The following is a 17210-nucleotide window of genomic DNA, read 5'->3' on the forward strand; positions in this document are numbered from 1 at the left end:
ATATTATTTTCTTTTAAGGAATTCAATGGAAAGATAAGCAGTATGCYTCAAATTAATGACATCTGAACTTGGCAAGTCTGTGTACTACTGAAGGTAAGGACCTAAATGAATCAAGATCCTTTTCCAAAAGATGTACCTGACATATCCATAATATTTCAGCACATGGGGAAGAAGGAAGGGTGGGAAAGATAATTAAATTTTTAAAAATCTCACAAAAAAGAAACCCAAACTCTAAAGATTCTTATTCTCTCCTTAAGACCAACAACGCCTCATCAGTGTCTCAATCAATAACTATTGATACAGCTGAGAAAAGATACTTAACAGCCTATTTTGTGACTCCTCCTTGGGAAACTCATAAATAAGAAAAGGAATTGTAGCAATGCAAATCTTCCTTCTTTAAACAATGGAACAAATTTTATACTTGGAGGCACACCTGGCATCCTGGGGGCCTTTCAGCAGCAATTAGACTGCATGCTGCATAAGGWTCATGTGAATGATGCTTCAGAAAGGAAGAATTAATGGGAACACCAGTTTTGATTTACTAATTTAAAGAAATTAGTAACATTAGGAACATTTCAGACACAATTATTCAATCTTTTAAGAGACTCGAGTAATTTTGGTTCAGGTTTATAAGCACTTCCTAATCTATTCAATCAACTGCCCTTTGTAAAGGACTGTGAAAATTTAAAACATTGTATAAATGCCATGTGTCATAATGAGTAACTTACAGCTTGCTTTTCTTTGGACATTTAGTACTTTGGACAGGAAATACAGAGAGAGAACTTCATGTGCTTCGGAAGAGAGTATGTTATGACGAGATGACTAGTTCAGAAGATTTCTTAAAGACAGCAATAAAGAAAATGCTTTACCTTAGAACTAAAGCATGGTGACTTCTGAATATTACATCACCAAATGAGGAACCCACAAGCAAGACATAATTTTTACTGTAAGTACCCCTACTAGAGACAAATGCTTTCTTTAGTTAAGCTTTGCAGGTTTTAATAGGTTTCCTTTACTTGAGATGGTGAACTAGAATGTAGAATTACATTAATTGATTTAGAATTAAACTGTAGAAAATGCCTGAATAGCACATATATCCATCCTAAATGAGGGTGTCTGATTTTAGTTAATGACCTTTTTTTGAAATGTCAGTTTTGCAGGAAGGTGTGTTTAGGGACAACACTTGTGTATGTCTTGAAGATTTGTTATATCTGCATGATGCAATTTAAGAAAATTAGACCAGTTATCCAGTATGTTATTACTGAGAATGCTTATTTGGGATGCTGGAGATATCCTTAACTTTGCCCTTATCACGAATATCACTTATATACTTTGCATATTTATTTACATGTAACAATGTGATGATTAATTTGGACCTTGAAAATTCAGAAACTGTTGAATAGAGTGATTTTTATCTAAAAAATGCCACTTAAGATTATTTTTTCACTTAAATGCACTAGTGTAAATAGTCCTTACTGCAGTCAGATATTGGAAGTCCATGTGTTTTTATTAGGGAATTATCAGCAACTGGAAAGTTTTCCTCCTAGGCTTGAGGAAATCTCAGTCAAAATCTTAGAAAGAAAAGGTCAATGCTTCAATGTTTAGACCACATGAAAGACGAAAACCTGTTTGCAGATCTCTGTCAGGCAAGGGACAGGGTCATGTACAGTAGGTTTCTGAATTACAGTTTTTTGAGCTAGTAGAAAAAGGAGCTGGGTTCAAAATATTTCCTTTGCTTTTGTGAGGGTTCTTTTTTGCCTTCGTTTCCCCCCCAAAAATTCAGAGAATATCTGCTTCCTTCCAATGTGATGTGTGACGTTTTGTTTTGTAAGCAGGAATTYTCTCCTGCTTGGTTGTCTGTAGTCCTCACAGAGCATGAGGATAAASACAGTCTTGGGTAATAATCTTGGATCGGGCATAAACAACTCCCTACCATCATGATGGAACCTTCACTGCCATGCAACAGAACTGTATTCTCTGATGCAGATCTGTTGCTTGCAGAGTTTAGTGTCTCCTTTGAATCACTGTCTACTGTTCAGTATTTCTGAAAGTGAACTAGAATTTGTCTTTCTTTTAGATGTTTAACCACACTGAAGTGATGCCTTCCAAAATACTTAACCCTCTTAACTGAAGGATCACTTCCCCTTGAAAATATAGAATCCTTCATCTTATACTATTTATACTACGCTTTGAGGTACCTTGGCAGTGGATGTTCAGTCTGAACTTAKTCATTAGGAAGTCCCAAACTGCTGGTGATTTCTCCTTGTTTTACCTCCTTTCCTGCTCTGTTATCTCAGAGGCTYCAGTGATTACATACTTTTCTCTAATTTAACACTGCTTTCTGAAGCAATGCCAGAGGCCTTAGATAACCYCTCAACCATGAGCATTACAGCCGAAGAATGAGCAGTTTTGCATTTTTAGGAAGCTGATGCACTCAATCACGTATTTTTAAATACTGAAAACATACATCATCCCCAAGTTATTTTCTATCAGGTTTTTACCCCATGATCAGGTTTTTTTTTTTGACCCGTGATTCTAAGAAGTGTGGAAAACAGCTGAGGTAAGTTATAGTAAAGTACCAAGATTGCTGTAGCATCCAAGTGTAGCTGTTCYATAGCTTGAGGCACCACTACAAAATCATGACAAACGAATAATACATTTGTAAACTCAAAATAAGACCTCAGGCAGGTTGAATGTAATTACACAACTAGAATTCAAGTAAGGCCCCAGGACCACCTGGGAAGGAAGATTGCTCACTGTTAGTCGGGTGCCAGGCAGGAATTGTATTTWGATTATTTACTACATAGAGTAACCTACAGTGCAGCTATAATTTAGAATGATAAAATACTAAAGAGAAAAACCTTCTGTGTCAGTAATTTCCAACCTAGTAATGAAGCGTAATGGGATAGAACCATCATGTTATATTATGCAATCTGCATTTTATAGAATGTGTGAATATAAATTCAGTTATTTGCTGCCTATTGGGGGAAATTGCACCAACTTAATATTMAAAAACAAAAAGTACTTTTCAAAAGTAAAAGAAAGGAAGTAGCAACTGTCTTCTCTGAAATGGAAGTGTCATATAGGAGCTAGGATTAGTAGAACATAGGCCTTTTCTGTATCTTATGTGGCACAGAATCTGAAGGGCACAATAGAATACATCTCAAAAGAAAGTTGATGCACCATGTGGGAGGAATGTGGGGGTAAATACCATAAAATTCTTCAAATGTGAAAAACAAAACATAATGAAAAAAAGCCAACAAGATCAGATGGAATTCCAAGGTTGTGTGTAATGAATATTTAATATGTGCATCCTTAAGGTTWTTGATGTTATTTCAGTACTTGCATGACAGTTGTTTCCAGAAAAGCCTTAATCTAAAATGAGAACGGTGAACTAAGAATAGAAATAAGGAAAAATCATGAACAGTCCAACAGCACCAACAGCAGATCAACATCTTTCTTTGAGAATGCTGGAGAAGCTGAGGTGACAGTCTTTTAAGAGAATGGAAAGAGAAAATATTTCTGTTATTTCTAAATGTCTTAGAAATTGTTGTTATTTTGAAAATGGAGGAAAAAGAGTAAAAGTCTGTCCCAGAATTGGCAGTCATTGTTTGATTAAGTGTTCACCTTACAAATATATTTAGGACATCCTAGATCATGCTCCAGTGATATGAATGCTGCTTTGTTCTTGTAGCTTGTTTCATTGGTTTTTAACCTTTCTGATTTTCTAGATTTGATAAAGAGCTGGATCATTAAATATAGCCAAACATTTGTCAGCCTGCTACAGCTGTAAGGACTTAGTTTGCARAGATTATTTAAATTTATGTATGCTTAGTATGTATGGTTTGTGTTTCTCCTGGGCCTTGGTGAGAACTGCATTTGGTCAAGATCTTGAATTTGGAAGTGTACCAAGTGCAGGAGCAAGGGAAAKCTGGAAAATGTTAGGAAGAAGATAATGTGTCAGGGTTTGGAAAAAAGTGAGCAAAAAAATGGATGGAAATTAATTCCCAATACCTGTCAAGTATAAGTCTAAAAGATCTGCGGTACTGACAAAGCATGTTTGAGAATCTGAGAGGCATCGTGTTGAGATTAAGAAAACTTTTCATACTTTTATTTTAATATGATTGATTGACATAGATTAAGTAGATGGTAGTTTAACTTTCTTGTATGTATAACCACTTCCCATCTAAACTAATCTGTAATTAAAAGAGACGATCTGCTTCCTACATCCGCTTTTGGAAGAGAAAGGAGCCACTCTGTGCTGGCAGGCAAATTCACACAACATTCAACAYAATATAATGCCGAACTCTTCAGTGTGATGCGGTAAGCCACAAAATAATATGAAGACAAATACCTTTCTGGCTTGCTTCCACTGTTTTATTATTACATCCTTCTATATTTTTCACTGCTGGAGAGGAAAAAAACAAACATGATTTAAAGTAATCATGACCAGTTCTAAGCAGTTTCATATAAACACTTGCTAYATGAAACATCACAGTAAATGCATAGAGTTGTCCATCTGTGATTTTTGAGTTACTCAGAGAGAGCCCATCTTTCTAAAGGGAGGTCAGAGTGGGCTGGCAGAGGGATATTTTTATTCCTGCAGTGTTTCCTGTAGAGATRAAGTGCAGGTTCACAGTGAAATGTAATATACCGTAGTCCAGGTTTCCACAGCACARCTTTGCTGGGGTTTTTTCCTACTTCCTTTTCACATCCTCAGGGGTTTAGGCCAGGAGTTAAGAATTCCTTTACTAACTGTTCTGCCTGCTCATGTTGACTAATAAAACCCATAAAGTTTGGGCAGGATCTGTTTCCTGTTGATATAAACAGTCCAAAATGTTTGGGCAAAATTGTCCAGTGTGATTTTTCAGAATAAGAACTRAGTAAAAATTGCCTGTGACTTTTGAGTTTTGGCCTCCAGAAGCATTGCAGCATTAGCACTCTCCTAAATCAAAATCAGTGGTAACAGTTGTGGGACACCCTCAGTGTTCAGCTTCAGATTGAGTGCTTGCTTTGGATAAAAATGAGTATATATTAAAGATACTGTTTTGATTTTTAAAAAATTAATTAATACATTTATAGATTCACAAGTSTCTTTTCAACTGAATGAAAGACTTMTTTGAAATWTGTTAAAAATTKACTGTCATGAAGAATCAAATGTTGTTTTCATTGCTAGAGAATATTTGTCCTTTAAATCAGTATCCCAAAGAATTGTGTTCCCTGCAAATTAAATATATGTCAGCAAAATGATAGTCGTCAAAAACTACAGGTTTGTTTGGGGTGAAATTAAAGACAATTACCATAATTTGGAGTGTCCTTAGTCAGGGGATTTTCTGGGATCAGTAGATTCCACACTGCTTGTTTAAACATTAACCTGACCTCGGCTGGATGAAGAATGCCTTTTGCTGGTTACATATAACAAAGGCCACTATTTCCTTTTRATTTTGAGTCTGGATATAAAGCAATTTAGAAACCCTAAATATATCCTAGCATCTCTTTGCATCTCAGTTGAATTTTTGTCTTAGTCTTGGACTCTTCACAAGTTAAAACAGTCACTTTTTTAAGAGCATGATGGCAAAACTAGGAAACTATTTTATTTACTTTGGGATCAGAATTCAGATTATAATATAATGTTTTTTACTGATGGTATGTGGTGAGAAGAGAACTCCAGAGAACAACATTTTTTCCACAAAATGGATTGGTAGTTTTAGTTGTTGTTGCTATACTGGAACAATGTATTGGCCACAGATCAGCTGGAAAGCAACTTAGGGAATCTCATACTCTCACTTTTTCCTGCTGCCAATAAGATATATAAGTCTCCATAGATAAAATCAGAGGCATTCTGTACCAACATAGCAAGTAGTTCAGAAGTGACTGACAAATAGAAGGARCCCTGCTAATCCTGTGTTCTAAGCCAAAATATGTTGCTTTTTTCTGTATTTACCATGGACCAAGCCTTGCACCAAAGCTTTAAAAAGAATCTCTTTTCATTTTGTATGTTTGTACTAAAAAATGGTATGTGTTGATTATTTAAGARAAATATTGTTTTGTCTCATTCTCTCCCTCACAGATTTGGAGTAATATATRGTGTATCATATTATAAACTGAGTAWCTGTTAATACCAGAAAAAAAATGTTTCTTAACAGTCATTTGAATAATGGAGTGTTGTTTGCTGAACTGTTCATTTGAAACCTCATTGAGTTGTACAGTAATCACAGAAACACCAGTTTTATTATCCTTCATGTCACCGAGAAATGCTTGCTGTTGGTWTTATTCTGTTTTCATTTTAATCACGTTCCAAACCAGAAATGTATCACTGTCTAAAAAATGCRTTGGTAGGTAATAGAGAAAGGCAAGTGAAAGGTCAAATCTCTTGCAAACTGGTGAAACATATAACTTAAATTTAAATAGAAATCACATAACGTGTCGAGAGAGAAACAATGTATGGGTTGTAGCACAATTTATAAAATGAAGAATGTTATCACTAAGGGTGCCTGGGATTGTAGGGCCCATGAACAAGGTAAAATTCCCAATGCCTTACCTTTAGGTGTGCGCTGGATTCTTGGTTGGTTGATGTAAGCGTCTGTTTGGATTTCCTCTGCTGTATCTAATACCTCTTCTAYTTGTTCCCACTCTTAAAAAAAATACAGGTACAAAACAAAAACTCCTCACTGGGAGACAAACCTACATAATGATTTAATCTTGCTGATACWGCCATTATTCTCTCAAATAAATATTTCAATTTTCCCACCTACTATTTGCTTTATATTTGCTCACAAAACAACTTAGYGTATTGTGAGTACTTATGTACACAGAGATGAGTTGGTAGAATGGTGAAGCAAGTGCTGGCATTTGTGTTTTCTCAGGCTTATAACTCTACCTCTAGAGAACTCTCTGGAGGCTGCTGCAGCATCCCTTCAAAATCTTCTTCTCCCCCCATTCCTCRACAAGGATATGTTCAGGGATGTTACCACCGTCCCTGAGGTGGGAGGAAGGATGCAGGGACTGTATCAGAGATTGATCTTTTTCACATGGAAGACAAGAGCACAGATCATATCCCCAGCCATAAACGTGTAGCTTGAGGCTGTGCATCCTCAATAGGTCTGAGGGTTGAATCTTCACCCCCTTTTTGGAGAGCTTTCACAGTGTGAGTCAATGAGGCCATGGCAGCTGCTCAGTGAACGTGGGAACCCTCACGGTAGAGCAGAACAGATCTGCGTTCACCACGGTGTTCCTCTCACATGAACGAGGCAGAGCCTTGAATGTGTGGTTACACATTTGAATGAGATTGCACTTAACTATTAAAGCACCACAGCCACCCAATCTGCTTCTCTCCAGAAGAAGGGCAGGCACATCWGCAGGGTCCATCTGCAGYGTGCACATCACTGGCTGAGCCTTGYGTACRCAGTCTGATCCCTCAAAGTATAAATCTTTGCTTCTGAAGAAGTCTGGGCAGGCAGAAATTAAACACAGGAGCCACATTTTGAAAATCACTGTTAACTTATATTACAAACTTTTCAYAAAGATGTGCTGCTTCCAGGGGAACCTTGGCTATTGCAAAGAACCAAATCAAATTTGCAGATTGATTCTGCCATCTCCTATGCTCAGGTGAGATCCCACCTGGAGTRTTGCATCCAGCTCTGGGGTTCCCAGYRTGGGAAGGACATGRACCTKCTGGAGTGAGTCCAGAGGAGGCCACCAAGTTGATAAGAGGGATGGAGCACCTCTCCTGCAAGGAAAGGCTGAGAGAATGGGGTTTGTTCATCCTGGAAAAGGCTTTGGAGWGACCTAATTGCAGCTTACACYTRAAGRGAACCTACAAGAAAGATAGATGGAGTCTATTTACACGGGCTTGTAGAGACAGGAGAAGGGGGAATGGCTTCAAACAAGAAGAGGTTATGTTTAGATTAGATATTAAGAAGAAATTCCTTGTTGTGGGAATGCCCAAGTTGCCCAGAAAAGTAGTGGATGCCTCATCCCTGTGAGTGTTAAGGCTAGGCTGGATGAAACTTGAGCAACCTGGTCTAGTTGAAGGTGTTCCTGCCAGGGGTTTGGAACCCAGGAAGTTTGTCTTTAAGGTCCCTTCCAACCCAGGCCTATGAATCTATGATTCTATTAATTGGTATCTACTACTGCTAAACTTTTCTTGAGGCCTTTTATAGAATGCTTTGGTTCTTCAGATAAAACATTGACTGCTTTCAAGTGTTACTGTAGTAACTTTAAGGAATTGTGAAAACCATCAGTCTAGAAGAGTATAAAAAACAGTTGCATAAATAATCTGGCCTGTWACTGAGGCAGAAAGATCTGTATACAGGAATAGCATGGTGAAAAATGATAAGCATTCTCACACTTTTGCCATAATCAGGTATCTTCATACCATCAGCAAAGAGAAGGGCAAAATGCTCAGATGTCACATGCTATCACCTCCCTTGTTATTTGTACGTGCTGCTTGGAGATGAGTCCTTTTTGAGCCTGTGACAATTGCTACCTGAAGGGACAGCTGTGGCTTTACAGAGATGCTATGAGTTTCTGAGAAAGGGYCACTCTCTCACTGTGGAATAAAGGCCACTAAACCAAAGCAGAAAGTGACAGTACTTGACCTCTTCAAGGTGAGGCAGAGTTCTTGCCTTTACCAGTGTGTTACAAAAGTAAAGTAAATTCCAAAACTCAACAGAGTTCAGTGCTGAAGCTCAGTGAAACCAGTATTTCACTGCAGATGCTTAACCAGACAGCTTTTCTTTGTCATTGCCTGGGTCCAGCACATGAGCTGTGATTCCATGTACCTGGACAGCAAGTGTTCTGGGAATCTCACTTGCAACTGCTGCAAGAGTATTGGTTCTCTTGGTGAATAAATACAGCCTTCTTCTGGATTAAAGGATACAAAAGAAGGTGATATAYAACCTGTGCCTTTTTACTAAAGGTAACAAAAGATTAATTTAATAAACAAGGAATTTGTAACAATTGGTATACTTCTGGTATTCATCAAAAATGCATGAAACAGAAAAAAAATGCTTCTGAAAAGTCTATCCTTCATACGTGTAAGAAGAAAAAACTRTTTTAGCATAAGTAAAATTCTCAGAGAGAAGAAACCATATGTTACCAACCTTGCAAAAATACACATTTTTGGTCTTTTATATGCTTCATTCCATTAATCTTGTCTTTATGCAGACTGYAAGGAGCCTGGCATACTTACATTCAAAAATCTAATTCAGGTTTCTATTCAACTGAGATAAGAATCCAGCAGGAGGGGACAGCCCCATGAAAAGCTCACCCAGACTGCCATTGTGTGGTAAAGGGAAGGCACACAGATGAGGACTCAAGTCCTGTATAAAAGTTTTTTAGAAGTTACAGATGCTAGTGCTTCATTGGAGAACTGAGCACTTGTTCAAGGATGAGAACATCATCTTCAGAAGGGCAAAGCCATGGAGTAGAGTGGTTTAAAAGATYAAATTTAAAACAGGTGGGTGTAAAATGTCTCTCAATAGAGATACAATAGCAGGAAAGAAAAATGCTTGTTTATCCTGGAAATATACTTATTAACATCCTTATCAATACTTTGCTAATGTATTTGGGATTCCTAGTAAAAGTTCTCCAGAAGTCCTGGATTTAGGTGTGCRTGGAGAACAGCTTCTCCACAAAAACTCAAGTATGTTTAAAAGGTATAGGCAGACAGAACTGTGAAGGGACAATGATGGCAGAGCTATGGTTGCTTCCAGCTGTATGACTTGAGAGTGCTGTAATGGAAGCTCTACAACAGATTTCTGTGCAAAAAATCACCAATTCTTCAGCAGAGGATCATTCTTTGCACAGTTTAGAATGGGAGAAAGTCTTCTGTTCTATACTTAACTCTCAAACATTCTTACAAAATACTACAGCTAGGTAGGCGTTTGTCTTGAAACCTCTTTTTTTGGCTTCTTAGAAATTTATTTACTGATCCATTGGACACTGTGCACTTTTAATCCTAAGCTAAAATTAAAATGTTCATCAGAGGTCTGTTTCCCATAATCTGTTGGAAAAATTATGGGATGGGAACTTTGTTTTTACTGTGTTTATTCGAGCTTTCAGAGTGCCTTGGCTATGCACAGTTTTTCTGCATTGATGTAATCATACCCTGTACTTTAGCTGCGGGTGTGTATTTGCATCTCTGCAGGGAGAGCACACACCGGGGTGTGACACTCTTGAAAGATTAATGCCCTCATCCAGGCTTGTGGCAGACAGAAAAAGGTATCAGGAATACACATCTGGCATAGTGGGAACAAGGCTCTCCTACCAAGAGTTGGAGTTGGTGAGAATTTTTTGAGGTGTATTTAAATACCTTAGATGACAGAAGCCAGTTTTTCAAGTTAAAAAAAAAAACCTTTTCTCTCAGAAAAGCACTGGTCTAACTCAAGCTTCCCATGGTAGCCTGCATTTCAGCTCCACCACGGACATAATAGTGCAGCTACTTGATACTGCCAGGCAAACTGAGGCAATGGGTCAAGCAGAATAATATTCCTCTTGATTATTCAATGTTCCAACAGTAATCCATCTTCAGACTGCCCGACTACCTGTGCAGTCAGTGCACACACTTCCTGCTTGGTTTAATSCTCTCAATTGCCTTCCTTTTTATTTCTTCTTCATCAACATCAGCCTCTGACACCCTTTAATGAAAGAAGAAAATGGTATTATTTAACCAAAGTAAGAAAAATTAACTTTGGCAGCAGAGAAAATGTCCTGAAAACATTTAGATAACCAACCAACCCACAGTCAGCCCATAGCTACTTTTCTGATTAACTTTCCTTGCTCTATCCACAAACATCTATTTTGTTCCCTGTGACTGCCCCAGAAAGTGTTGTCCTCCTATTCCCAACCATATTTTTTTTTCTTTTTCACATAGGAACAAGCACAGYCTCTTCTGCAGTTTACAAGCACTTACTATAAACAGAAATATATTGTAGGAGAAARTAACCTTGCTAACATATGCAAATTTCAGAGAAGAATGTGAGGATTAGATTAGAAAGGGTAAAAAAGGTTTAGTAATATGAAGAAGTAGCAAAAGCAGTAAAAGGATGTTCCCACTGCCTTTTAAATCTGTCTTTAAATTATTTACTTGGTGCTTTGACAGCTCACAATTTAATTTTTTTCATTCATCTTAATATTTAATCACAGTTTTTAATTATACTAGTAACTTGAGGCTACTTCTTAACTCAGCAATAGCTTCATCTTCTATTARTAAATGGCACATACCCTTGGCTTTGACACTTGCTTGCTGTGAGTGTTTTGGCTTTGGTAGAACATGCAGTTCAGGACACTGTTATTGCATCTTAAATCTCAAATCTTCTTAAATTATCAGCACAGTGTTTAACCCTGATGATAATAATTTAGCATAAAAATGTTCAGTCTTCACTGTAGTTCTTAATGCTACTGTTGCTAAAATTACAGGAGATCAGGGAACTAGTACTTGTAAAAAATCTTATYCTAAAAGATATTCTTCCAGATGATTTTTTTTCTCAGTCTGGAGAAGAGACAGACTGGTACCTGAGAGCCGTGGGTTGGAAGAATGTTACATCTCCATGTGTGGCTGGCAGGGTTTGGCATGAAGTATTTGGGGTTTTTTTTTTGAGCTGCATGCCAGATGAACTCCCTTGCTGGGGTTACAGAGCTCATGTGGCCCTGAGTTGCCTTGGTTTGGAGGCTGCTGGGGAACAGAGGCCATCCAGCCCAAATCCACCAGGGAACAGTAAAAGATCTGGGGCTTGCTGAGCTATCTACTCTCCCCACAGCTCCCTGAAGTCTATGTGGCTCTGTGATGACTGGAAAATGTGATTTATGGGTTCGAGAAAGTTTGCCATCTTTTTCCTGAGCCTCTGAGACCAAACTCCTGTTTTTGCAGGCAGCATGTCAAATAAGTATTTCTTTTTAAATTGGCCACCCTATATTTTACAATGTTAAGTTTTTGTTCTCATCCTCCTTATTGAGAGATTGCTCCAAAAGTTGTTTTTTCTCTTGCTTTTTGTGATTTCCAGCCAAAATTTATTCACAGAATAAATTCTGATTTTGTTGTCAACATGGCTCCTTAGCTGAAAAAAGACTCTTTGATTGATCTACACACAGCAATCAGATGTCTTCTCAGCATTCATTTTGCCAGACTAAGTGAGCTGAATTCTTCCAGTTTCCTTTGGTATGATTAATCTAAAAATCTTTASTGTTCCTCTTTGGATTAATTTTTGTGGCTCACCAATGACTAGAACTAGATGCACTTTTCCCACTGAACTTCACCAGGGTTGGCATGCAGCACTTTGATGRCATTTTCTGGCCAAACCTCACCTCCTGTGTACTGTTGATACTAGCAAAAAAAATCAGTGTGAACAAAATGGTGGATTTAACCAAACTTCTTATGAATTTGGTTAAATCAGAACACAAGGGCTGAGTTTATTATGAGGCACATCTTTGTATTAATACAGTGGCAACATGGGGATCAGGATCCAGAGCCCAGTGGCCCACATGGGTAGTGCTATTTGTAGGTCATTGAAAGATTAGTACCACAAATGTGTGATGTTTGGTGGCTTTCTGCTTAGGGGACTGACCACTTTAGGTTCCATTCATAATGATGAACTCTCCCCACCCTCTTATTGGAGACTCGATGATTGTAAAAATGTCTTTCCTGTCACCTGTAGACACAAAGCTTACCTTAGACTCAGGCTGAAGCAAGGTTTTAAGCTCTGTTGGACCTTGAATAGTCTAAGGCAGAGGTGTAGAATTTCCTGTGTGATGTATTGCTTTGAATCAGAACAGATCAACACCRAGAGGAAGAAGAGACACATCAGCTTCCATTTCTACCAAGGTCCAGCATTATGTATCCCTGATAAATATTTGTTAATTTACCCCTTAACCATTGGAAAGATTCATCAGGGTTACAAGATCCAACCCAGGCACTTGCAGTAATCATCACTTAGAGCATTCTATGATATCTGAAGAAGAAGCAGGGAAAAGTAACACACAGTTGGTTTCAGAAAAGCAAAGGAAAATGTGAGGGGTGGAGGACTTGGAACAGCAGGTAAAAACTACAGCTATTGCATCTGGGCTTCTCAAAAAAAWTGCTAGGCAGAGGGATTAAAGGAGTGGTTTTTTCCCTTCAAAAAGAAAAGTTTCTAAAGAGCGAGGTGGGCAAAAGCTAGCTACTTGTCTTTTTCCATTAACCTCAGGCCAGAGGCAGTGGAAGTAATCTAATAACCTACAATTAAAGAAGAGCAGTCTAATTACCAGTTTGTGCTAAAAAAAAAAAAAATCACGAGAGTCACACTCTTTGAAGGAGTGAAATTCTGAGAGGATTAATTGCAAGTGAAACACCCAAAAGAGAAATTTATTAAATGTTGTACAAAAACCCCCTGATTTCTGCTGTTTATTGGATCCTAATTTTGAGATCASATGCAGTAGAGAGACCAAAATTGAAAGAGAAACATGGTACAAGATTCTTACTTATACTGAGAAGCAGCTGTGTTGGTGTGCTAGACTGGAGAACACTTCTGGATGGRAATGCAAGTTTCAGAAAGAAAAGAGGTGATGCTACAGAAGTTTGGGCTGACAAACAAACCTCAGTAAAAAGATAAAATAGGGCTGACAAAATAATAAAAAAATCCCTTCAACAATTCAGTTCTCATATGGAGAAGAAAAGAAGAAATGTGAAAGTTTCCACTTCTCAGGAAAAAAAGGGAACAAAGCAATGCCTGGCATTTGATAGAACTATTATTTTGTCAAGAAACAAAACTATCCATGGGAAGCTGTWCCTAAAAGGAAATTAAGTATAGGTATTCTGCACAGCAAAGATTTTTTTTATGGAGATTGCTCAGATAGAGTCCTATTTGAGATGACTGAAATGTGCCCTTGAACATGAATGGTATTGTTGCTTATAAATTGGATATTGATACCCAGATCAATATGAAACCTTAAATCAGTTTGGATACAAAGAAAAGAGCCCAAGTTGTACACTGACAAAGTCAGTTCTGTAACAGCTGTACAYAGACTAAATGTAATTGCAAAGCAGTCTCTTGAAAACATAGAATTTAACTTATTATTGAGGGAGACAGAAGCTGTGTGTGGGTGCTTCTCCCAGGGAGGCTGTATAAGCTAGAAGGCCAGAAACATTTGGAGATAGAAAGAAAAACAGATTAAAAAACTCTGGACTAAATTAAGATGTAGAGAGCAAAGGAAAAATAAGGCGACAAATTTCACACACACACACACACACACACACACACACACACACACACAAAGAAAATTAAAATAGTCATTACAGTTGTAAAAGAACATTGAGGAAAATGTGGAAAATGCAGAATAAAAATCACAAGTATTTAAACATGTGCATGATGAAAGAAACTTTCTGTCCGTGATCATAATATCCATTACATGTTTTGGAGATTTTAGAAAMGTTCATTACAAAGGAAAAAAATGGCCCAGTGCACATTTACCTCAAAAGGAGATAAACCATAACCTGTCAAAAATTCCTTGTCTACAAGGAAACTCCTTATACAGTGGTCTGAAGCCAGTTTTTCTTTGATAAAAATGGACATAACAGTACTTTTTCACCTCAAAGAATTACTGAAATAGAGAGCTCTTCACAAAGTTTAGAGAGCTCTTCACAAAGTTTATATGCTATTGTAAGGAGGCCAGTGCACACATCTTACCCACCTAAACTTTTCTGTACAAGAGAGAAAATTTATGTTAAGGACTTAATTAATAAATCACTTTGAATAATTGACACACCCTACACTCTGAATTTAGATGTGACTGTGTTTTGCCTAGATTCATACACTGATTTTGAATATGATGGGTGAGTGGATTCTATCACAGTTCCACTTTATCCAAACCCAGGATGCACACACTTTTTCCAGGCACAGTTTTTGCCTTTTGTGCTTTCCTGAAGCGAGCAATTTCTGAGAGCTGTGCTCTGCTGGACACCCATGGCAGCTTCTGGAGTGGGCAGGCTACTCCTGTGCCATGGTTCAGTGCAGGCTGCCTGTCACTGTCACTGCTGTGCCGGGGCCAGAGCCAGGTGTGCACCAACCCCTTCTCCCTGCATCCCTCAGGGTTCCCATGGCGAGGAAAGCCCCAGCCCGGAGCTGGAACATGAGCCACAGCACGCTGCAGCTGGGTGTTGGTCTGAAGGCTCYGTGCAGCAGGACCCTGGGGCGTGCCAAGGCGTGCAGGGGAGCCTCAGCACAGACACTGACACACASAATGTGAGAACCGACTGCTCCGAGTTTTCAGCCTTCCTTTGAAGTTGWTGGGAACTCGCCTGAATGAGGTGCACATAAAAATGGGATAGAAGTGTTTGGTTTTGGCCTGTTAGGACATGGGTGCCAATAGAAAATGCTTTAGTGCTGAAATCATAAGCAGCTTGCTAAATATTTGGGGCTTAGAATACTCCACCCAATGGCTTGCTGGTTAAAGCATTCACAGGCAGGTAGAAGATAAGGGCATAGATCTCCTCTCCTGTCTCCTGAGTGGGAGTTTCATCTACTGACTTGCACAAARTGGTTACTTTGTTCTGTCCCTTTTCCCTCCTCTTCCCATTTTTTACTCTGGCCTTCTTAAGCACTTAAAAAAAACCCCACTAAAACAACGTGTGGAATCTGAAGTGTGGATAGTCCCTTCCCTGAGAGATTTAAATCCCAGAGTTTGACAGGGTTTAGTGCACTTCCCTTGCCTGTAGTTGCTCAGTGCCTAGCTGCAAGCAGTTYCTGGAAGACCTCTGTGAGTTCCTCTCGTGGGTGACTGACTTTCCCCACAAAGGGAACTCAGACTCCAACTTTGGTGTGCATYTGCTGTATTTAAAGCTCAATGCATCAGTGCAGAGCATGGTGACTCTTATATYGCTCTTAGCTCTTTGGCTAAGCCCAAAGCCCAGAAGAGCTGAAGTGAAATCACAAGAGATAATGACCGTAAGAGAGAGATAATGATGGCTGATTCCATTTTAGTGATGCAAATAAATACRTTGCATCAATACAGAGTAAAAGATGAGATATGAGCCTGAACTGAAAGAAAGACAGGGTCACTTACCCTTGTCCTCCCTTATTGAGGSCAACTAGACCATGTAATTCCTTTCACGAGCTGGTGACCCTCCAGCCTCCAGCTTGACTTTATAGATTCTGTAGCAGTAATAACTAGAGCTTATAGCCAGGGTGTAAGTACAGTATATGTAGATAAAACAGATGKCTTGGATGTACAAGTGGTATATTGAGGATGCATCGCTGTTAAAATATCAGTAATTTCTACATACAGCTTTAATGTTACTTATTTTGGGAGAACCATGGCTGGCTGTGACACTTTAAATCTAAGTTGTGTTTTTCCTTATATAGCTTGCTGTTAAATATTCTACACAGCAGCTACTACGCTTAGGTTCTTCCCTAAGTGGTCACTTTGAATTGCAAGCTGTTCAGCAGTTATTGACAGGTTGCTTTCTTGTCTAAAAATAGAGGAATGTGTGGATCCTTGTACCCAGCAGGTAGTMGTTATTAGCAAGTAATAATGAAAGTGATTGATGATAAAAAGCTTGCTTTTTGCTCTCCTGTCATCAACAACCTATTGGGATCAAGAGAACACTGGGATAKAAATTAATCTTCCTTGAGTTATTCTGAACAGTCAACTGATAGGAGATTTCTTTGATCTCATTCAATTGAAATTGATTAATTCTGTTAATTACTCTGAACTGAGTTAGCAGGAATTTTCTGCGTGTTGCAGCATCCTTGATGGTTTGCCTTCTTGCATGCCAAACAAGTAAACTTGGTAAAGAATTTGAAAGGTGATGATGTCAACATAGTGTTGGCTGACTAAGACTGATAATAACTATCAGTGATAAATATCTGCAGAAATGATCATATGCAATTTGTTTCTGTACTTGGATTTTTTATTGGAACTGTCATTGGTTAAAAACCAGAAACAGTCCTTGGAGCAGGAACTCATGAATTCATCTTCAAAGTAAATGCATAATCTAGGAATTGGGAATATTTTCTCTCCTTCTCCCTCTGTCCATTTCATACCTCATGAATCCTTAATTCTACAGGAAGAACCACGATTACATTAGAGTTCTTTAATGCCTGCTGGATTATGGGAATGTCGTAAACCTAGGGTGGTCGCCCAAGTTTCATGCCATGTCCTTATTCCTGATGCCTGCTGGGAAGGTTCTGATTAACATTAATAGTGTAGGACTAACCTCCTACCTGGAATCTGTT

General features: G+C 38.4%; 1 protein-coding gene across 1 annotated transcript in view; it reads left to right on the top strand.

Annotated features, from left to right (window-relative positions):
* Positions 1 to 17210, top strand: part of KCNK2 (potassium two pore domain channel subfamily K member 2) — a 124278-nt gene that overhangs the window by 21766 nt on the left and 85302 nt on the right. Inside the window, exons 2-3 of the mRNA XM_057365134.1 lie at positions 19 to 93; positions 754 to 946. Of these exons, the coding sequence (XP_057221117.1) occupies positions 913 to 946 (34 nt within the window). The 5' untranslated portion in view covers positions 19 to 93; positions 754 to 912. The remainder of the gene's footprint in view (positions 1 to 18; positions 94 to 753; positions 947 to 17210) is intronic.

The sequence above is a fragment of the Malurus melanocephalus genome, unplaced genomic scaffold, assembly GCF_030028575.1.
Source record: "Malurus melanocephalus ecotype Western Australia unplaced genomic scaffold, MMel_1.1 scaffold_48, whole genome shotgun sequence".
Classification (NCBI taxonomy): domain Eukaryota; kingdom Metazoa; phylum Chordata; class Aves; order Passeriformes; family Maluridae; genus Malurus; species Malurus melanocephalus.